General features: G+C 39.7%; 1 protein-coding gene across 1 annotated transcript in view; it reads left to right on the forward strand.

Annotated features, from left to right (window-relative positions):
• AGBL4 (AGBL carboxypeptidase 4) overlaps positions 1–21,612 on the forward strand; it is a 1,467,493-nt gene that overhangs the window by 1,116,711 nt on the left and 329,170 nt on the right. The window contains exon 6 of the mRNA XM_070364879.1: positions 3,820–3,859. Within this exon, the coding sequence (XP_070220980.1) occupies positions 3,820–3,859 (40 nt within the window). The remainder of the gene's footprint in view (positions 1–3,819; positions 3,860–21,612) is intronic.

Here is a 21,612-nt window from a genome sequence, read left to right on the forward strand (position 1 = left end):
CTTTGTGCTGGGCACTGGAAATATACAGATGAAATGACATAGTCTTGTCTTCAAACAAGGACCTCATGAGAGAAACAGAGAAGGAAACCAATAATTAAGACAGGGCATGATACAAAAGGGAGGTTTTACAAGATGCATTGAAGGAATACAGTGTGAAATCTTCTGTTCTAAGTAAAGGAGAGGAAGGGGTTAGGTTGGGAGTTGACGTGCAAAGAAGACCTCATGGTGGTCTTGAGACATAAGGAAGGAGCTCCGTGAAGATCTCAAGAGATTAGTTTAGAGAGACTAGGACGAGCAAAGGCACAGGGGTTTGAAAGGATAATGTGGATTCCAGGAATGGTTCAGCTGAGTTTAGCATGCTCACTGAGGGCTACTGTGTGCCAGAGACTGAATAATAAATGTTCCGGGCCCTTAAGATTTCCCTCAGCTTGTGAGGAACACGTACAAGCACTGAAAATGGCAGTGTGTGAAGGCAGCTTAAAATCTGTTCTCTTTTAAATCCTATCATTTGAGCCCCCAGGGTCCTGGCTACAGGAATTCTCAGAGAACTCTCTACACCAGAAGAGGGAGCCCGCAAGCACAGCGCCCATTTGCTTTTTACTCAGAGTCACTGCCAGTATTTCCGTCTCACTCATTCGTTTTAAAGGTGTGAAGTTTAAGACCAGAGACACACAGGACGTTATCCAAGACCACGGAGAGGAGTTAGGACACAAGGCCAGGTCTATCTGTGTTCCTCTCAGGTTTTCTTCCCTTTTTCCCTGCTGGACCCTGGATACTGAATTGCCATTTAGAAATGAGAATTAGACACTTTTCATGTAAACAGATCTCTTTCACTAAGGGTGATTGTCACAAAACCAAGCTTATGGAAAGCATGAGGGAAGGGCCAAGCCTGCTGCTGGCCTTGACAAAGGCAGCTTGAGCCGATTGTACTACTAGCCTGGTTCCATGTTTGGGAAAGAAGGCAGCCTGGCTCCAGCATTCCTTCCAGCTCTCATGTGTGGGTGTGTGTTTCATTTCAGCGTGAGGATATGTGCTCACAATAGGTCAGTGACATCTTGGAGTTGCATTGTTTGCTTGAAAATGTCAATTGGAATGAGTTATGAGCTGGCAGGAAAACAGGGATGTGTGATTGAGAAGACGCTGAAAGGATACAGACCTGCTTTTAGGGCCCTGAGCAATCATTAAAGCAAGGGGTAGAGAGACCTTAAAGAGGTTCTGACCAGGACAGATGAAATGTAGATGGAAAAATAGGGGACCACAAGGGCCAGGAGACTTCAGACCAGGTCTTATAAGGCAAGGATGAAAGAACTGGGAATATTTAACCAGGAGAGAAGATGACACAGATCTTCTTCAGATCTCCAAACTTGTCACAGGCCAAAGCAACAATGATTTTATAAGGAAACAGCTTTTAACTCTGCTCAAAATGGGACAATTTAGGGGCACAGGTTCAATCCCTGGTCGGGGAAGGCTAACATCTCATGCTCTGTAGCCAAAAGAATTTTTTTTAATTTAATTGTTAAGAAATGAGTTCCCTATCAGGAAAGGGGATAAAACAGAAGCTGTTTATACAACTGGTGGGGACATTGCAGAGGAAATTCCCATCCTAGTGACAGGTCAGACTAGATGACCTTTAAGCTCTGGTATCAATAATTCTATGAAAAGGGATGAGGCAGCTTTTATAAACCAAGGGTCACGAGATCTATAATAATAACAAAGCCTCAATACAAAAATAGCTCTTTTTATTAAGCATCTATTAATTGGCAGCATCATGCAGAGTGATTTACCATGTGCAGTATCTTATTTTGAACCATCAAGCCAGGATTAGAACTGACTGAATTCTGGCTCTCTTATTTAACGAAGATGTGGTCTCAGGCAGATAATTTCTCCTATCTGAATCCCACGTCCCTCTGTTGTACAGTAGGAGCCCTGCAGGTTTGCCAAGAGTGTGAGCAGAAATGACACATCAGCGTGCCTGGTCTTGTGCCTGGTCCTTTGCCAGGCCTATATTTGTACTCAAAAAATGTTGCTGCTTTCTCCTTTCTGCTGAAGCAGAATTTCAGGGAGCCATTCTAGGGGAGAGGCAAGATAAAGAGGGAAATGCAGGTGTGGTGAAATATGCCAAGGGACCCACTGGATAAACAGATAATCAGAAGCTCCTGCAGTGTGTATCCTGAAGCAATGGTTCTCAAAGTGAAGTTTGTTAAAACCCCTTTTTAAGAAAAAAAAAATACATATTAATGAAAACTGCTATTAATGGAAAATCAAGTGTAGGAAAGAGTCAGAGGTTGACAGAGGCTTAAGGAATCCTGACTTAAGTCTTACAGTGTGGAGATTCCTTAAAAACCTGGAATTAGAACTGCCATACTACCCAGCAATCCCACTGCTGGGCATACACACCGAGGAAACCAGAATTGAAAGAGACACGTGTACCCCAATGTTCCCTGCAGCACTGTTTACAATAGCTAAGACATGGAAGCAACCTAGATGTCCATTGGCAGAAGAATGGATAAGAAAGCTGTGGTACATATACACAAGGGAGTATTATTCAGTTATTGAAAAGAATGCATTTGAATCAGTTCTAATGAGGTGGATGAAACAGGAGCCTATTACACAGAGTGAAGTAAGTTAGAAAGAAAAATACCAATATGGTATATTAACGCATATATATGGAATTTAGAAAGATTGTAACAATGACTCTATATGCAAGACAGCAAAAGAGACACAGATGTAAAGAACAGACTTTTGGACTCTGTGGGAGAAGGCGAGGGTGGGATGATTTGAGAGAACAACACTGAAACATGTATATTATCATATGTGAAATAGATCACCAGTCCAGGTTTGATGCATGAGACAGGCGCTCAGGGCTGGTGCACTGGGACCTTAAGGGATGGGATGGGGAGGGAGGTGGGAGGGAGGTTCAGGATGGGGGACACGTGTACACCCATGGCTGATCCATGTCAATGTATGGCAAAAACCACTACAATATTGTAATTAGCCTCCAATTTAAATAAATTAACTTTAAAAAACAAGTCTTTAAGAGAGTTACTTACCACTGCCCCATCCTCAGCCTCCAATGCCTTCTTCTCCACCCTCAGTTTGCCATGACATCCAGTTCAGGACTGAGCTTCCCCATAGGTGTGGTGTGATGGGGGTGGGGTAAGCCTACTGAGATGTTGATCACTTCAGCCCTTAGGGTCAGGGCCAGTTGCCTCCAAACATAAGTGGCTTCATCTAGTGCCTAATGTACCTGACAGATATTATTTTCTATGAATGTTGCATGGCACAAAGAGATGAGGATTCAGTTAGAGAAGGAATGGTTTCATCATCAGTAACGGAAACTATCATAGCATTGTTGAGCAGAGTTAATAAATAAACCAGCCCTCGGGAGTATCATGGTTAGAAAGGAGGCTGACAGTGACTAAGGCCAAGGCAAAGAGGGTTGCCAGGATATCAGGCACTTAACCAGGATAGCCAGTGTGAGCAGGGAGAAATCTAAGGCTGCCTGGTCCAGAGGGATGAGCCTTGGCTGGGAGTCTGGAAAGGGACTTTCTTTGTGGCTATAGGTAAGCCACATTCCTCTCAGGGCATCATTTTCCCTTAGTATAGATGAATTTGACAGCTCTGACCAGAAAGGCCATCCATCCCTCCTGGTCTCTAGGACGCACGGCCTCTCTGCGGAACCATGTTCCCATCACCTTCTCCACAGCGTGCCCTGCTCTGCATGTCTGAACATCCCCCTTGCGTGTCCACCCTGACCCCTAAGCAACAAGTTTGACTCTGGCTTAACTCAGTTGTCTCACAATGTGTTTTCCTTTGCAGCAACAGCGGCAGCTTGATCTCCTGACGATAACCAGCCCCGGTGAGTAGATGTGGCCATTCTGCTTTGTCTTTTCCCTTGTTTCCCAGAGCAATGCCTGGTTGCTTATCCCAATGCAATTTGTGTCCTGTTCCTTTGGCTCCCTGATTCAACAGCAGAATTCCTGCATCAGGAATGATCCTTCTCCCCACTGTCCTCTACCCCACAGGCAGTTTCTTTTCTCTTCCCCAGCTCTGTGCTGCCTTCTCTTGACTCTGCATATGGCGGGGTGATACTATGATGTTGCTGCATATTCCAGGGCCAAGTTCTCCCCAGATCCCTCAGTGGATCTAAATGTTAAGGAAGTGTCTTAGTCTCCCGAGAAATGTTAAAATCATGGTGAATGGGGAAGCTGCCTTGTAAACGGCATGAAATGAAGGGAAGACAGCTCATGAAGAAAAGCCAGTCTGGGCAAGTGATCAGGTTTGGTCTCCTGTGACCTTTGTCACTCACCTTTAGGAAGGACAAGTCCTCCAAAAAAGCTGTGGCCCTTGGATTAAAAAGTTCTTCCTTCCCCCAAGACTGGCATCTAGCCTGGAGAGAAGTTGAGCATTTAGTCCATCAGAAGGTATTTTATTTTGATTTGGGACCTTGAGGCAAAACTGCCCAACAAGAGATGCTGTTCTCTCTTGGAATCCGAAGGGACGATGGTGCCAGCAATAAACATTCAAGAGTGGGTATGGTGGTTCGTCTTTATCCATTGGTGATGTTCAAAATGTTTAACAGCCCTGGTGACTTCCTACTATGCTGGGCATTAACGCTTTGGTTACTGGACTAGGGAGACACGGTGTTCTGGGAAAAGGACTAGTGTAACAGAGTGGTCACATGGGTTGTGGGGGCGCTCTAGGAGTGGCTAATTACCAACAAATATGGAGGTTTTTCAGCATTTTAGTAACCAATATAGCTGTGCCATGGCATCCCTGCCTTACACCCAGCCTGTTACTGTATCCAGGGTCAGTTGGCTCACTTACAAGGAGACTGAGGAATTGTCCTTTGCAGGTACTGTCTCAGCACAGAGGCTGGTTATCTATCTATGTAACTGAGGTGTAAAACAATGATTACAAATGTTAGTTGGGTCTACCCAGTTCAGGTGAGCTTATTATAGTCCACCTAATAGAGCTCCTTAAACTTGAGACTTTAGAAGAACAAAGATTAACTGGTTTGAAAATGTACAATATAACCCATAGAATGAACTGTGTTTAGCATGTATATAATTATAGAAATTCCAAATCATGAGCTAACCTAACTACAGTGGCTGTTGGGTGACATACCCATCCCTTCCCGCTGAGGTGCTGGTAAGGGATTGTCTTTGTCTTGGCTCATTGGCTGCTCTCCTTCGTGGTTGTGCTTTGTTCTGCCCCACATATGCTGACCTAGTTTGCCGGCTTTCACATCCCAGTCTCATCGGGTCACAGCTTGATATGATGCTGACATATGAGTTGGAGAGGGTTCTTGATCTGTCTTCAGTTGCTTGAGAAGGAAACTTTTAGACTCTTGTTAACTGCATTTCTTTTGCACCAGCTCTTTCTGTTCTTAATTGCTATGGCATAAACTCAAGCAGAATAGTGGTGACTCTTGGTGCACTCCTTTTGGGCAAACTGTTAAGCACCGCCCGAATTTGTAACGGATTATACTGTTCCCTACTTTTAGGTGAGAAAAGATTATTTTCTGGGTCAAATCTTTTCAAAAGGCGTTTTGTGTCACACAAGTGTGCAGTACTGTACGTAGGCTACATCTGTGCGGTACTGTAAGATATGCACTTGTGAGATACCGATCCACAGGTCCCGGGGAAACTGAGCCCCCAAGGGAGTAGCCTGTCTCTACTCCAGTGTGCCAGACCAATATTAGCCATGTGTATCATGCCTACAAAAGGCTAGGAAGGATTACTAGACTATGTATTATCTAGACAGCTCTAGTCCATGTCAGCATCACTATTGTAACTGTCTCTCACTTTCAAAGTCACCCCCATCCTCCACTTCACCAGAAGCCCCCGCGGCTAGCAAGGGGCATGCTACCTCTCTGGGCTGCCAGTGGGAGGCGCTAGCTTGTTTGCACGCCTCACCAGACCATTCTCAACACAGAACTGCAGTCTGATGCTGCCACTTGTCATCAACTAGTAGCCTTCAGAAATGCTGGCTGGCAATTTGGAAGACGTGAAAATTTGCGTTATCTTCTTTAAACTATTTCATTTATTGTGAATAATTTTGAATATACAGAAAAGAGTAGAGATAAAAGGAAGAGTCATTTACTGCCCTCCCCCACCAAACACCTTGGTTTTATCACATCAACGTTGTACCATCTATGCTACACAGTTCCCTATTTTAAAAAATATAGATCTAGTTGAGACTTCCCTGCACTCCTCGCTGATTGCATCTCTCCCCTTTGACCCAATAGGTAACCACTGTTATAAATTCAGTGTATAACTGCTTTAACTGGCATTGTTTTACAAATTCCTATAAATGATGTCACACTATAAATGTCATTCTGTGATTTTTCTCTCCTTATATTGTAAAGATTCATTCACGTAGATACATGTGGCTCTGGTTCAATTGTTTTTAACTGCTATATAGAATTTCACTTATAATTCTGTCACAATTTCTTTTTTTCATTTTATTGATCGTGATTTAGATTATTTCCAATTTTTTGCAATTTTAAACAATGCTACTAGGGCCATTTTATGCATGAGAATGAGAATTTATCTTGAGCATATAACTTGGAGAGGAATTACTGATTCTATGCATCTTCAAATTTACTATATAGTGGCCCGTTGTTTTCTAAAGTAGTTGAACAAATTTATATTTCAAACTATAACAACAGCAAAGTACAATAGTTCCCATTGCTCTGAATCCTCCACACTTGAAATCATCAAACTTATAAATAAATTTTTACTGGTTGTCATGATAAATGTGAAATGTTATCCCATTGATATTATTTGTTTTAATTGTTTATTTATTTGACTGCTTGGGGTCTTAATTGTGGCACACAGAATCTTTGTTGCATCATGTAGGATCTTTCCTTGTGCTTAGACCCTCTCCTGTGGTGCTTAGGCTTATTTGCTCTGAAGCTTGTGGGATCTTAGTTCCCCAGCCACTTCTCCTGCATTGTAAGGCAGATTCCTAACCATTGGACCACAAAGGAAGTCCACCACTGCTTTTATAATCTGTGTTTCCCTGATTACTGGTGGGATTGAATATCTTTTCATATGTTTATTGGCCACTTTGGTTTCTCCTGTGAACTGACTTTTCATATCATTTGTCCATTTCCTGTTGGGTTGCTACTGTTTATTGATTTTTAATTCTTTATTAGTTTGCATATTGATACTTTGTTGCTTAGTATGCATTGCAAATACCTTCTTCAAGATGATGGCTTGTGTTTTCTGATTTATGGAAGTTTCTTTTTTAATTTTAGCATAGTTGAATATGTGAATACTGCTTTATCAGCTTTGCTTTTGTGACTTAAGAAATCCTTCCCTACCTGAATATCATATTCTCCTGTATTCTAAAAGTTGTCAAGTTTTACATCACATTTGGGTATTTATCTCATTTACATGACTGAACATTGTGTGTGATACGAATTAGGGATTTAATTCCTTATTTACATATGGATAGCCCATTATCTCAATACCATGTAATAACTAGTTCATCCTTTCTCCAATTATTAGCAGTTACACATCTGTCAAATATCAGTTTTCCTGTATACAGAATCTGTTTCTGAGCTTTCTGTACTGTACTATTTGTTTATCACTGTTAATCTGCTTTAACCCCATGTCTTGCTTACAATAAATCTTAATTTTAATATTGTCTCATAATTGGTAGGTTGATACCATTTACCTTGTCCTATTTATGTTTATCTTTTGAAAATACAATTATCTTTTCTTTTTAATAAAATCTAATAACCCATGCCTTATGACAGGTGAATTTAATCTGTTTACATTTATTATAAGTACAAATATATTTGGACATATTTCTACTGCTATATTTGTGCTTTCTGTTTATCATTTATTTTCTTTTTTCTTTTGCCTTGCCTTAATTTGGACTGAAAGTGAAAAATGTTAGTCTATCAGTCATGTCTGTCTATTTGCAATCCCATGGACTGTAGGCTGCCAGGCTCTTCTGTTCATTAAATACTTCAGGCAAGAATACTGAAGTAGGTTGGCAATTTCTTCTCCAGGAGATCTTCCCAACCCAGGGATCAAACTGGGGTCTCCTGCATTGCAGGCAGATTCTTTACCATCTGAACCACCAGAATACATTATGTTTTATATATTACCTATTTTTTACCCCATCTCTAGATTTTAATGCTACAGATTTTGTTTCTAACCTTAACTGTTTACCTTTTGGAAATATACTTAACTATCCTTTTTTTTTTTACAAAGTCTGAAGTTATTCAAAATATCTAAAGTCATTCAGCCACAAAAAAAGCCTTAGCATGCTTTAACTACCTATTAAATACTGCCCTGTCACCACCTAGTTATTATTGCTTAGACTTTTAAAAGTTAAACTTTTTCAAAAAAGAAAAGCAATGATGATGATGAAGACCCATTTGACTTTTCCCTACACAGCTTATAAATTTTTGTGTTCTCCTATTAATTACATCTCAAGATTTTCCTGTTACCTTACTAAAGTGGATCCTTTAATAGCTATTTTAGTGAGAGTCCATGGGAAGCTATCTTGATCTGTATTTGTCCTTATTTTGACTTCTCTTTGGAATAATAGTTTGGCTAGGTATAAATTATAGCTTAAGGAAGATTTCCCTTTGTACTTTGAGGATTTTTTTTCTTTTTTTCCTGACATCCATAGTTGCTAGTGAGAAGTCTGCCATTATTTGTTTGCAGTAACTTATCTTTTATTGGGTAAGCTAAAAAATTTTTCCTTTTGATCTTAACGCTCTACTTTTTCATTTTTATAAGTCTAGATGTGAATTTATTTCTATTTACCCTTCTTGGTAGTCTGAGTACACTTTCTGCCTGAGAATCAATGTCTTTCTTTAATTTCGAGAAATTATCAGCAAATTACCTCTTCAAATGTTGCTTTCCCTTCAATCCTCTTCTTTAATAATTTCTTTAGATGAATGTTGGATTTTCTCAAGTTGCCCTCCATGGTTCTTTACTGACTTTTCATAATTTTTTATAATTTTATTTTAATGCACTGATTCTGAGTTACCCAAAAGTAACTTGAATTCATATTCACTTTTTGACCATATCTAGTCTAGATTTTTTCCTGTCTTTTTCAATATTTCAATGACTATCTATTTTTAATTTTGAGATTTCTAATTTTGTTCATATCCACCTGCTCTCATTTTATTTCTGCCTATTCTGTTTCATAATTTCTTATTCTGTCTTCATTTGTTTCTTCAAACATCCTCTCAATATGCTTATTTTAAAAGCTTTGACTGTTTTATAAAATAAGTTTCATCTGGAGTGAATTCAAGTTATAACTGTTGATTTTGTTTAGTATCGCTTTTAGCATTTAATTTCTTCATGCATTTTGAAATTTTAATTTGTAATATCACTTTGAGAAGGAAGTTTTCTGTTACTCTTTGTTCCCATCCCTGACCCCCCCCCAAAAAAATCTCCCACTATGCTCACATATCCCTATATGTTGGTTTTTACAGTTGACTCTATCCATAATTTCAGTACAGAACCTTACAGATATTGGGGATATGTCAGATCCAGTGACAAAAAGTCAGCAGGATAGCTTGGCTTTGCTTCTGATTGCTATGTCTATATCCCTCACTTCTCTAGGCCTATATAGCACATAGGGGCTATCTCCCAGAATCTGCACCAGGCTTTTATTTTTCTAGGCTCCTTCCATAACTGGGAAGCCCCACCCGTGGTCCTTGTTCTAAGTGGAAGACCTTATCTCTGGTCCTCATCTCCTATAGAACACTTTAATGAGTCTCACAGGAGTCCAAATTTCAGCAGCTACTGCCTGCTTCTAGATCCAGATCTCAATAAGCAAGTAGCCTCAGGAGCATGTATAGCATTTTGCATTTGTGCTTTTCAGTTTCATGGAGATATGTCTCTTGCAATGGAGCCCAGCTATATATTTTCATTTCTTTTTTCATGTATTATTCAAAATTACCATTTAATGGGAATGAATGGGTTTATTGCAGCATGAACTTATTTACTCATTTGGCCCAGAAGACCAACTATAGTTTTTTCCTTACTTTTTGAAGGTTTATTCTATTATAACCTCTTCAATAGAAGGGAGGCAATATGAGCAAATATTTTTCTCCTATCCAGGTGAAATTTTTACCACCAGACTGCTACTTTTTTGTATATAACAAAAAAGCAGTCTCTTTTATCAATCTGGTGGTAAAAATATACAAATATATCAGAGAAGGCAATGGCACCCCACTCCAGTACTCTTGCCTGGAAAATCCCATGGGTGGAGGAGCCTGGTAGGCTGCAGTCCATGGGGTCTCGAAGAGTCGGACACGACTGAGCGACTTCACTTTCACTTTTCACTTTTCAGCATTGGAGAAGGAAATGGCAACCCACTCCAGTGTTCTTGCCTGGAGAATCTCAGGGAAGGGGGAGCCTGGTGGGCTTCCGTCTATGGGGTCGCACAGAGTCGGACACAACTGAAGTGACTTAGCAGCAGCATACAAATATATATGTAGTTTTTTAAATTTATAATGATCTATATAAACTGCTACATTTGAATATAATGTGAACATTTTTCAATATTATTAAATATTCTCAAAGAGAGACTTTTATATAGCTGAAACACATTCTATTTTAAATTTATCTCTTGTTATATATTGGTTTGGTATAGTCTCTAAGTCATGTCCCACTCCTTCGCAACCCCAAGGACTGCAGCCTACCAGGCTCCTCTGCCTGTGGGATTTTCCCAGGCAAGAACACTTGAGTGGGTTGCCATTGCCTTCTAAAATTATTGCATATTAAATTATCCCTGATGATTTAGTTATAAATAACACCACAGTGAACATTCTTGTATAAATATGTTTGTGCACATCTTTAATTGTTTCTTTAGGAAAAATTCCTAGAATGAGAATTACTAAGAAAAGGTATACGTAGTTTACTAGTCATGACAGTCTACATTACATTGAAGTAACAATGATGTCAAAATTACAGAGACTTAAAAAGCATCGCTGTGTTTTTTACTTTTGATACATGTCTCTCATGGGCTGGCATAAGTTCTGCTCTGCATCATCTTCACTCTGGCATCCAGCTGGCCAAGCATCCTCTATTTGGAACACTGCTGTGTCTCAGTTTGGGTTCCCTAAGAAGTCAAACTTGAGACAAAGATTTTCATTTCAATAGTTTATTTAGGAGATGATCCCAGAGACCTTGTTGAGAGATGAAGTAAGATTTGGGAAAAGGAAAAAAAAGTTAAGAAAGATTCATTATCAAGCAAGCTACAACTGTTGGTAACTGGAATTTAATCCTTCAGGAGAACCCTGGAAGTCAGTAGAAAATAAGCCTCAGAGATATTCCTGAAGGGCACAGGCGTGGGAGTGAGGGTGGGGGTGTTAATTTCCTGACACTTCTAATCTGCTTGATATGTGGACACAGCAGATTCCAGTGGCCAGAGAAAGTCCTCAAGAGAAATTTGCAGATGTCAGCAATTGGAAAGTATTCAATATGTGCAGAAATAATAAGTGCCAGGAGAATATGTGGGATTGCAGGAAAGTACTGACAGCCCCTGCCATTGGGTCATCATGGCAGAGGGAAAGGGAGAGCGAGCGAGTCATGTACCTTCTCTTAAAAATTTTTAGAAAGGATCACTCTTGCCCAATTTTCCTTGGTCAAAGCAATTCATATGACAACTTCTAATTCAACAGGGTAGAGATATTGACTCTTCCTACACGAAAGGGCACTGCAGTGAGAAAAGCTAGAATATTTGGCAATGGTGAATATACCTTTTTATACTTCTAGAAAGATTTTTATGTTCCCACCATCAAAGTCCTGATCATAGCTTTAAATAAAAATAACAGCTTTACTGAGATTATAATTCACATCCATAAAATCCATCCTTTAAAGTGCACCATTTACATTACATAAAGTGTATCATGTAGTGGTTTTCAGTACATTTACAGAATTGTACAATCACCACTAATTCCAGAACATTATTATTACTCCAGAAAGAAATTCTGTACCCATTAACAGTCATCCCCCATTTTTGCCTTCCCCTAGGCCCTGCAACCACTAATTTACTTTTTATCTCTATGGATTTGCCTATTCTAGATATCTCATATAAATGAAATTGCACAGTATGTGGCCTTTTGTGACCGGATTCTTTTTTTACTTAACATGTTTTCAAGGTCCATCCATACTCTAGCATGTATCAGTACTTCACTCCTTTGTATTGCCAAATAATATTCCATTGAATTGATGTATCATAATTTGTTTATCCATTCATCTATTGACGAACATTTCAGTCGTCTACATTTCTTGGCTATTGTGGATAATGTTGCCATAAACATTTGTGAACAAGTAAAAATCATGTTTTGAGTTCTCTTGGACATACATCTAGGAAATGAATGGCTGGATCATTTGGTAAGCGTCAAGGTAAACATTTTGAGAAACTGCAAAAGTGTTTTCTAAATTAGCTGTGTCATTTACATTCTCATCAGCAACATAGGGTGCTTCCGATTTCTCCCCATCCTCTCTAACACTTGTTATTATCGATCTTTTAATTTATAGTCATCCTAGTGGGTATGAAGCAGTATCACGTAATAGTTTTGGTTTGCATTTTCCCAGTGACTTATGACGTTGAATATGTTTTAATGTGCTTATTTGCCACTTGTATATCTTTTTTGGAAAAATGTTAGCAAGTTATTTCCCCCTCCTGATATCAATTAGGTTACATTTGTCTTTTTATCATTGAGTTGTAAAAGTTTTTAAATACTATTCTGAGTACAAGGTCTTTTGTCAGATACGTAATTTTAAAATATGTTTTCCTGTTCCATGGGTTCTTTTCATTTGCTTGATGGCATTTAAAATAAACCAAAAAAAATTTTTTATTTTGATGAAGTTCAATTTATCTACTTTATTGCTTATGCTTTTGGTATCATATCCAAGAAAACATTGCCTAATGTCACAATGATATACTCCTATGAGCTAATTTTTGTATGATATGAGATAGGACTCCAATTGGTCTATTTGCGTGTGGTTGTCCAGTTTTGCTAGCACCATTTGTTGGAAAAACTGTTCTTTCTCTTATTGATTTATCTTGGCACCTTGTCAAATGCTCATTAACTTTTTGATAGTATAGACTAAAAGGAAAGATTTAGGAAGTATCTAAACATCAGCATTCAGTGTCAGAACTGACACTTCACATATTTTTCACACAATTTCCCTCACTGTCCCATTAAACAGGCATAGTCTTTCCTGATTTGCTGATGAGAAATGAAGGTGCTACACAATTAAAATTGCCCACATAAATGCAGTTAATAAGTAAATGCTAGAGTCAGGGTTCTTGCCTGGAGAATCCCAGGGACGGGGGAGCCGTCTGGTGGGCTGCCGTCTATGGGGTTGCACAGAGTCGGACACGACTGAAGCGACTTAGCAGCAGAGTCAGAATTCAAATCCAGCTTGCTCTGATTCTGTATCAGACTGTTGCTTTTTCTATTGCTACATAAGAATACTACTTCCTGTGTGATATTGGCCCACAGAATCTTCTTTCTCAGACAGAATTAAAGCTGACCTACTTTGCTGTTGATAAGGAAAGTGTGAAATGTCGGAGACATCACAGGCATGGGTCTTTTCCACTAACGAGGCTACATCCTGAAAAGACAATTGATTTCCTAAAATATTGCAGAAACCTCCAGAAAAAATCACAGCTAGAATGGTTTCTGATTGCAAATATGCACAAAAAATATTTTTATCACCTCTTAACCTTGTTAAAACAATACCTAGGTTATATGGTGATAGACTAAACCTGCTGATCATTACATAACAACTTTGGACTTTATCTCCAATGAAAGTCCCCCATGATGTAAATGTAGCCACTCTGAAGACTATAGGAACAAGACAGCCCAAACTAGCCGTTATTCCTGCTTCACGGCCATCTTCAGAGCTAGCATAGCCTCTGGAGCCAGTCCAGGGTGGCCACGACCAGGAGAGAAGCCGAGTCAGGGAACTCCTGACCTCACAGCCAGCAGTTAGCACCACAGTGGATATGCACTGGGAGGATGGTTCAAAAACTGCATGTACATCATTAAAACAACTTTAAAGAGATCTTTAAAGGAGATAAATAAATTGTTCCTAGTCCCACAGCCTAAGCACAATGCAAAGTCACTTCAGTCGTGTCCGACTCTGTGCGACCCCATAGACGGCAGCCCACCAGGCTCCCCCATCCCTGGGATTCTCCAGGCAAGAACACTGGAGTGGGTTGCTATTTCCTTCTCCAATGCATGAAAGTGAAAAGTGAAAGTGAAGTCGTTCAGTCGTGTCCAACTCTTAGCAACCCCATGGACTGCAGCCTATCAGGCTCCTCCGTCCATGGGATTTTCCAAGCAAGAGTACTGGAGTAGGGTGCCATTGCCTTCTCCGCCTAAGCACAATACAGAACCTAATTCTATTTATACATTTTCCTTTTCAGTTCTTGTCTATATGCAGAAACATATTTACATAATTGCAATCACAGTAAGTTTTTATGTACATCTTTTTTCACTTAACATTATTTCATAAACAATCTTCATGTCGCTATGTAGTTTACATACTTACCATCTTTTTATAATAACTTTCTCTATTAAAAGATAGCACATGCCCATGGTGCAAATTTTGAAAAATACAGATAAGTTATCTCCCAGAGGCAATCACTGTTTAATATTTTAACACATTTACTTCTTTGCCTTTTTCCTATGCATGTTTAATTTTGTTTTACATGGTTGAGATCATATAGAATATAAAATTTTATCCTGATTTTTCACTTACTATTACAACAGAAATATTTTCCCATGCCAATGATGTTGTATATTTAACTTGATTTTATTTTTCCATCTTATGAATAATTTATCAACCTTTGTGTATATATTTGTGTCTACATTTTAGGTTATTGTCTCAAGATAAATTACTAGGGATGGAATTACTTAGATCCATGAACATTTTATGAGCATTTTAAAGGCATACTTATTTTTAAAAGCTCTAGACTCTTCCATCTTTTATATGTAGCCTGGCTTACAAAAATACATGTCTTACTGTTGTACGTTTGTGCTATATCCAGATGTTTTTCTCTTATAAATGACTCTACCATAAAATTATTTGTGAAAAAAACTTTTACTTCTTTTGCACAAGTTTTATTTTTGGCCATTTTAAAAGTAGAATTGCTGGGCCAAAGAGCATTAATATGTTTAAGGAATTATTAAGTCTTACTGCCAACTCATTTTCCAGAAAGGTTGTATCAATTTACATTCCCACTTCCATCCACCAACCTACATCATTCTTGTCAACAATGAAAAACCACAGCATCGGGTGTTACTCAGAAGATTTATTAAATCTAAGTAAACAAATTTTAAAATCTGAAAAACATTTAAAGGCAGAGAGAAACGTGTTTGTTCTCATAGTCGCCTGGAGACAAACTAATTACTATGTTCCTAGAATATTTCTCCTGGGAAATCTTTATAGGATGCCGTATCCCAGGACTCAGGTGAGGAGGTTAATGAGAAGGGATCAAGGGCCCCATCTTGAAGTATCCAGGTGGGTGGACTGTGCTCTGAGAAGGGGATTTGGAGGCATGGTATCCAAAATGCCATAGCTAATCAGCATGAGGTTGGTCAGGTAAAGAAGGAGCTAGCAAGACCTTGGCCATCAGACTGAATGCAGGCCAAGAGGAACAGAAATGCAGTACACAAAAGGGGAAATTAGGAATTATATAAATAGGAATCTTTAAACACAACCTAAATTGCCTTAGGCAAAAATAAGTAATTCATTAGTTCATAGGTAATCCAGAAATAAATCTGCCTTCCTGTGAATCTTGATATAGAGCCCCTGCGACCCAACTTGTTTTTCTTCTTCTCTTAACTCAATTTGCTCTTAACTGCATTTCCAGGCCACATATTGTCTCAGGACGGCAGAATGTACATTGTCCCAAATTCCAGTCAAGTAGGAAAAAGCAAGAGACGCTCATCCAGAAGTCCCAACAGAATCTCTGTTGCTTCATTCTATGATTGGGTCATTATGACTTCATCTTTAAACAAGTATCTGTGTACAGGGAAAGCTACTGTGCTAATTGGCTGAGAGTTGAGTTATAAAAATCATTCATGGTGGATAAATTGAGGCCTGACATTCCCTGGTTGCTCAGTTGGTAAAAAAATCCACCTGCCAAATGCAGGAAATGCAAGAGACTCTGGTTCAATCCTAGGGTCGGGAGAAGGAAACGGCAACCCACCCCAGTATTCTCGCTGGGGAAATCCCATGGACAGAGGAGCATGGTGGGCTACAGTCCATGGGGTCTCAAGAGTTGAACACAACTTACAACTAGACCACCACCATTACCTGGAAATGGCCCAAGACCAACTGTGTGAATTACAAGGTCTGAGAGTAGAGCAAACATTTATCTATTCTGTCGCAGTGCTTCTATTGAAAATTATAGACCCAACAGTGGTTTCACATCTAGAATCTCTGGGCAGAGACAGGACTCATCATCAAATGGAGGCTGTTCCTTGGACCCAGGGAGGGCCTTCCTGGTTAAAGCTAGACCCATACAAGTATCTAGGAGTGTTGAGACCAGGCACCAGGTCCTGGGATAGCAGCCAGAGAACAGGACCTAAGCTTAACTGACATAGAGCTGGATGCCAGCCTTATCTGGGAGTCAACCTTTCAACAGTAAAGTATGGGAACCAAGTATACCTGACTTCCAATCTTGATTCTCTCATTTCTTGGCTCCATGCCCTTAGGAAAATTGTGTAACTACTTTGTGACTTAGTGTTCCACTAAATATGGGTGCATCTATTGAGAGCATCATAAGATTTTTATCTTTCATTTTATTAATGGTGTGTATCATTTATTGAATCACATGTTGAACCATCGTTACACACCAGAAATAAATCCCATGTATGATCCTTTTTAACATGCTGTTGAATTTTGTTTGCTAGTTTTTTGTTGAGAATTTTTGCATTTATATTCATTGAGGAGGTTGACCTATAGTTTTCTTTACTTGTAATGTCCTCATCTAGCTAGATATCAGGGTAATGCTGACTTCATAAAATGAGCTATGGAGTGTTCCAGTGTTCCATCCTCTTTAGTTTCTTGGAAGAACTTGAGAAAGATTGGCATTAATTCATCTTTAAATGTTTGGTTGAACTCATCAGTGAAAAAATCTGGCCCTGGCTGTCCTTTGTTAGGAAGTTTGATATTACTACTTCAAACTCCATAGTCACTATTAGTCTGTTTAGATGTTCTGTTTCTTCCTGATTCATTCTTGGTAGGTTGTATGCTTCTAGGATTGTATTTCTCTTTTTTCTAGCTTGTCTAATTTGGTGACATATAATTGCTCATAGTAAGAAGTATCTTAATATGCTCCAAGTGAGCACAAAATCAGGCATATGTTCTCTGCACTCTTAATTCATTTATTTATCTACTTATTTATTGTACATGTGTTCAACAGCAGGGGAGAAATAGAAGAGCAAGAGATTTGTAGTGCATACACACATGATGTGTTCATATCCTACATCTTCCACTTACAGTTTGACCTTGGGAAGTTCTATTAGCTTTCTTGTGCTTTGCTTTCATTTTTACCATCTATAAAAGCACAGGATGATAATAACACTTGTTAGAATTTTGTGAAGATTAGATATGATATATGTAAAGTGGTTAGAATAGTAAATTGCATGACCTGTAGATTTTAAATAAATAACTACTATTGGGATTGCATTGTTTTGTGACCAACTATGCCAAAGCTTAGCAGTTTCAAGCAATAATCAATGTTTGTTATTTCACATTGTTTGTGTGGATAATGAATCTAGGAGCAGCTCAGATATGTAGTTTTGGCTCAGGATCTCTCATAAGGTCGCAACTAAGATGTCAGCCAAAGCTGCAGTTATCTGAAGGCTTGAGTAGGGCTGGAAGATCATCTTTCAAGATAACTAATTCACCTGGATGGCCATTTTCTGCTATCTTTTGCCAAAAGGCTTCTGTTCTTTGCCACATAGGTTTTTCGATAGGGCTGCTTGAGTATCCTCACAATATGACAACTGACTTCCTTTAGAGTGACTAATCAAAGGGACAGAAGGTAGAAGCTGAAGTGTTTTTTATAAGAATCTAGGAAGTCATACCTTGTCATTCTAATAATAATCTATTAATGATACAATTCAGTCTTTTCATTATGGAAAGAGACTATACAAGGACTTGAATACTAGGAAAACCTGAGAATCATTCAGAGCCCATCTTGGAGACCAACTACTAAAATGCTAATAATGATGATTTTAATTATCAATACTATATCATTGGCTCCTTTCAGACCCAGACTTGCCTTTTTCATTCCTCCAAGGATTCTCCCCTTCGTCCCAGGATATATGAGCAATGGCCTGGCCTTTTGAAATTGGCAGGGGTTTCTGAGAAAAGTATTAAGAATTGTCTAGCTTCTATATCTTTCATAAACAAACAGCTACATTTGTCCATCTGTATCTTTCTGTACTAACATTGATCAGAACTTTAAGGGGCTTTGCCTTGGTCTCAAAAGTGAGAAATATTTTGGTTCACTGGACTAAGAAAAATAAGATCTCTCATTTAGGAAAAGAAGGTTGTGTGCCCCATTGTCTAATTCCCAACTTATATCAAAGCCTTTTGCACTTTTGGTAAATGGGTGTTGGACTGCCACTGAGTAGAGGCCAGCTGTGGTTCAAGTGTGTGTACCTGAAATTCCTAGAGACTAGGGACACAGTGGCATGTCATAGAGGGTGGTGCATATCTTTCATCCTCTTGGTCTAAAATATTATCACGGACAATGATGAGGACAGACTTCAAGAATGTGGGATTTACTAACTCACCATTGCCAGTGCTTACTCAGCACTACTGGAACAGAAAAATAAAGTGTCACTATGACCAAAAAAAAAAGAGAGAGAGAGAGTAAAAATAAAGAGAAACAGAGGGAGAGGGAAAGAAAAGGAAAGAAATTCTAGGTAGTATTCAATGAAAACTTTAGGATTAGCTGAACCAGGGTTCAAATCTTATCCATACCATTTACTCTTTAATGATTTTAGACAAAATGCAACCTCAGAGAGCTTCAGCTCTTTCATTCTAAGATGGGCTGCTAATACTGACTTCAAAGGGTTGTTGCATTAGTTGAAGTAATATATCTGGCATAAATAAAGTCCTTCTTCGAGGATGGTCACTGCAGATAACTTACTTGTTTTTCTAACTTATTTGGCACCAATTTATTAGGTTGGGCTTCCTTGGTGGCTCAGACAGTAAAGAATCTGCTTGCAATACAGGAGATACATGTTCAGTTCCTGAGTCTACAAGATCCCCTGGAGAAGGCAATGGCAACCCACTCCAGTATTCTTACCTGGAGAATTCCATGGACAGAGGGCCTGGAGGGCTAGAGTCCATGAGGTTGCAAAGAGTAGGACACAACTAAGCAAATAACACTATTAGGTTAGTCTCTGAAATGCTGGAAAGGTCTGTCTTTGGCACCTGGGTACAATTTCCTTACTTCCAGATGATGGCTGAACCACTGTCTTATAAACCTGATATACTTCTCTCTGCTGCTGCTAAGTCGCTTCAGTCGTGTCCGACTCTGTGCGACCCCATAGACGGCAGCCCACCAGGCTGCCCGGTCCCTGGGATTCTCCAGGCAAGAACACTGGAGTGGGTTGCCATTTACTTCTCTCTAGAAACAAACAAACAAAAAACGGCAGGGGGAGAGGGAAATCAGCCCAGCTCAGATGAGTTCCATTCTTGGATGGATGGCTGGATGACCTGCACAAATCCCTTCTGGTAAAGATTATTGGAAGACTGGTTTGTTAGAGAAGAGTTTAATTGCAATGATGAAAGGAGAATTGGTGGTTTTCAGCTGCTTTCAGGGGAAACAAAACTTGAATTTTCCACATCTAGTGTAATTAAATTTGTGAGGTGGGCTCAGTTCCAGCCTTAAAATGTACATTGGAAGCCTCTAATATCACTTCACTACACTGTCTTAGAGACCAGGACCTCATGAATACATCTCCTCACGCTCTGGCCTCTGCCCATGTTTTATACCCTAGGGTTAACTGACAGGGGCTGTCTCAGGAACATGTTCATGGTATTCCCACTGTTTTCTATCCTGACTCTCTCTCTCCTTTTTTCACTCCAAATCCCTGGATCTTTCTTTCCTTCCTCCATGAAGGTTCAAAGGAAGGGCAACCTAACCACCTTCTCTTTACTGGAGGGGATAATGAGAGTGAGTGGCAATAATGGCCACGACTGGCTTTGATATAGCACATTACAATGGCAAAGTCAAATACTTTGTTTAAATAACACAACAATGCTATGAGGTTGGCATCTTTATCTTAGGGAAATGATAAAATTTGTCTAAGTTCACAAAATTACTGCAGATGGTGACTGCAACCATGAAATTAAAAGATGCTTACTCCTTGGAAGGAAAGTTATGTCCAACCTAGATAGCATATTCAAAAGCAGAGACATTACTTTGCCAACAAAGGTCCATCTAGTCAAGGCTATGGTTTTTCCTGTGGCCATATATGGATGTGAGAGTTGGACTGTGAAGAAGGCTGAGTGCCAAAGAATTGATGCTCTTGAACTGTGGTGTTGGAGAAGACTCTTGAGAGTCCCTTGGACTGCAAGGAGATCCAACCAGTCCATTCTGAAGGAGATCAGCCCTGGGATTTCTTTGGAAGGAATGATGCTAAAGCTGAAACTCCAGAACTTTGGCCACCTCATATGAAGAGTTGACTCATTGGAAAAGACTCTGATGTTGGGAGGGATTGGGGGCAGGAGGAGAAGGGGACGACAGAGGATAAGATGGCTGGATGGCATCACTGACTCGATGGCCATGAGTCTGAGTGAACTCCTGGAGTTGGTGATGGACAGGGAGGCCTGGCATGCTGCGATTCATGGGGTCGCAAAGAGTCGGACTCGACTGAGCGACTGAACTGAACTGAACTGAAGTTCACAAAAGCTTCTAGTTGGAAAACTCAGAGCTTAAACTCAGGTTTTCTGACTAACATCCAGTGGACTTCTGTCTTCTCAGCCAGTCACAAGTGCTGGTTCATCCAGAGTGTGTGCAGAGATATTAAAAGGAAAACCAAATGAGAGAAGAACTCATTTTACTGCAAAAATAGGTATTAGGATAAGAAACAGTTATGAAGCCTGAGATAAAAGTTAAAATTTCCTGTGTTCACACAGAAAATTAAGCAGAAAGATTAGAGCAAAATCAGACACCAAACCCCACCCCCTGTGTATAACAAGCTAATTTAGTAATCCAACACTTCTTAAATCCACTGTGCCTGTCCTTGAGTGCACGTGTGCTCGTCACTTAAAGAGTCGTGTACGACTCTTTAAGACGCTATGGACTGTAACTCTCCAGGCTCCTCTGTCCGTGGGATTCTCCAGGCAAGAATAATGGTGTGGGTTGCCACGCCTTCCTCCAGGGATCTTTCTGACCCGGAGATCAAAACCCCATCTCTTTTGTGTCCTGTGTGGGTAGGCGAGTTCTTTACCACTAGCACCACCTGGGAAGTCTGTCCCTGCCCTTACTGAACCGCAAAGCCAGATGATTCTGGGATCTGGCAGGCTTCAGGAGGGCTAAGCCGCCTCAGTTGAATGAATGGGCTGCTATGGAGTCTGG

Source organism: Bos mutus, chromosome 3 (assembly GCF_027580195.1).
Source record: "Bos mutus isolate GX-2022 chromosome 3, NWIPB_WYAK_1.1, whole genome shotgun sequence".
In the NCBI taxonomy this organism is placed as follows: domain Eukaryota; kingdom Metazoa; phylum Chordata; class Mammalia; order Artiodactyla; family Bovidae; genus Bos; species Bos mutus.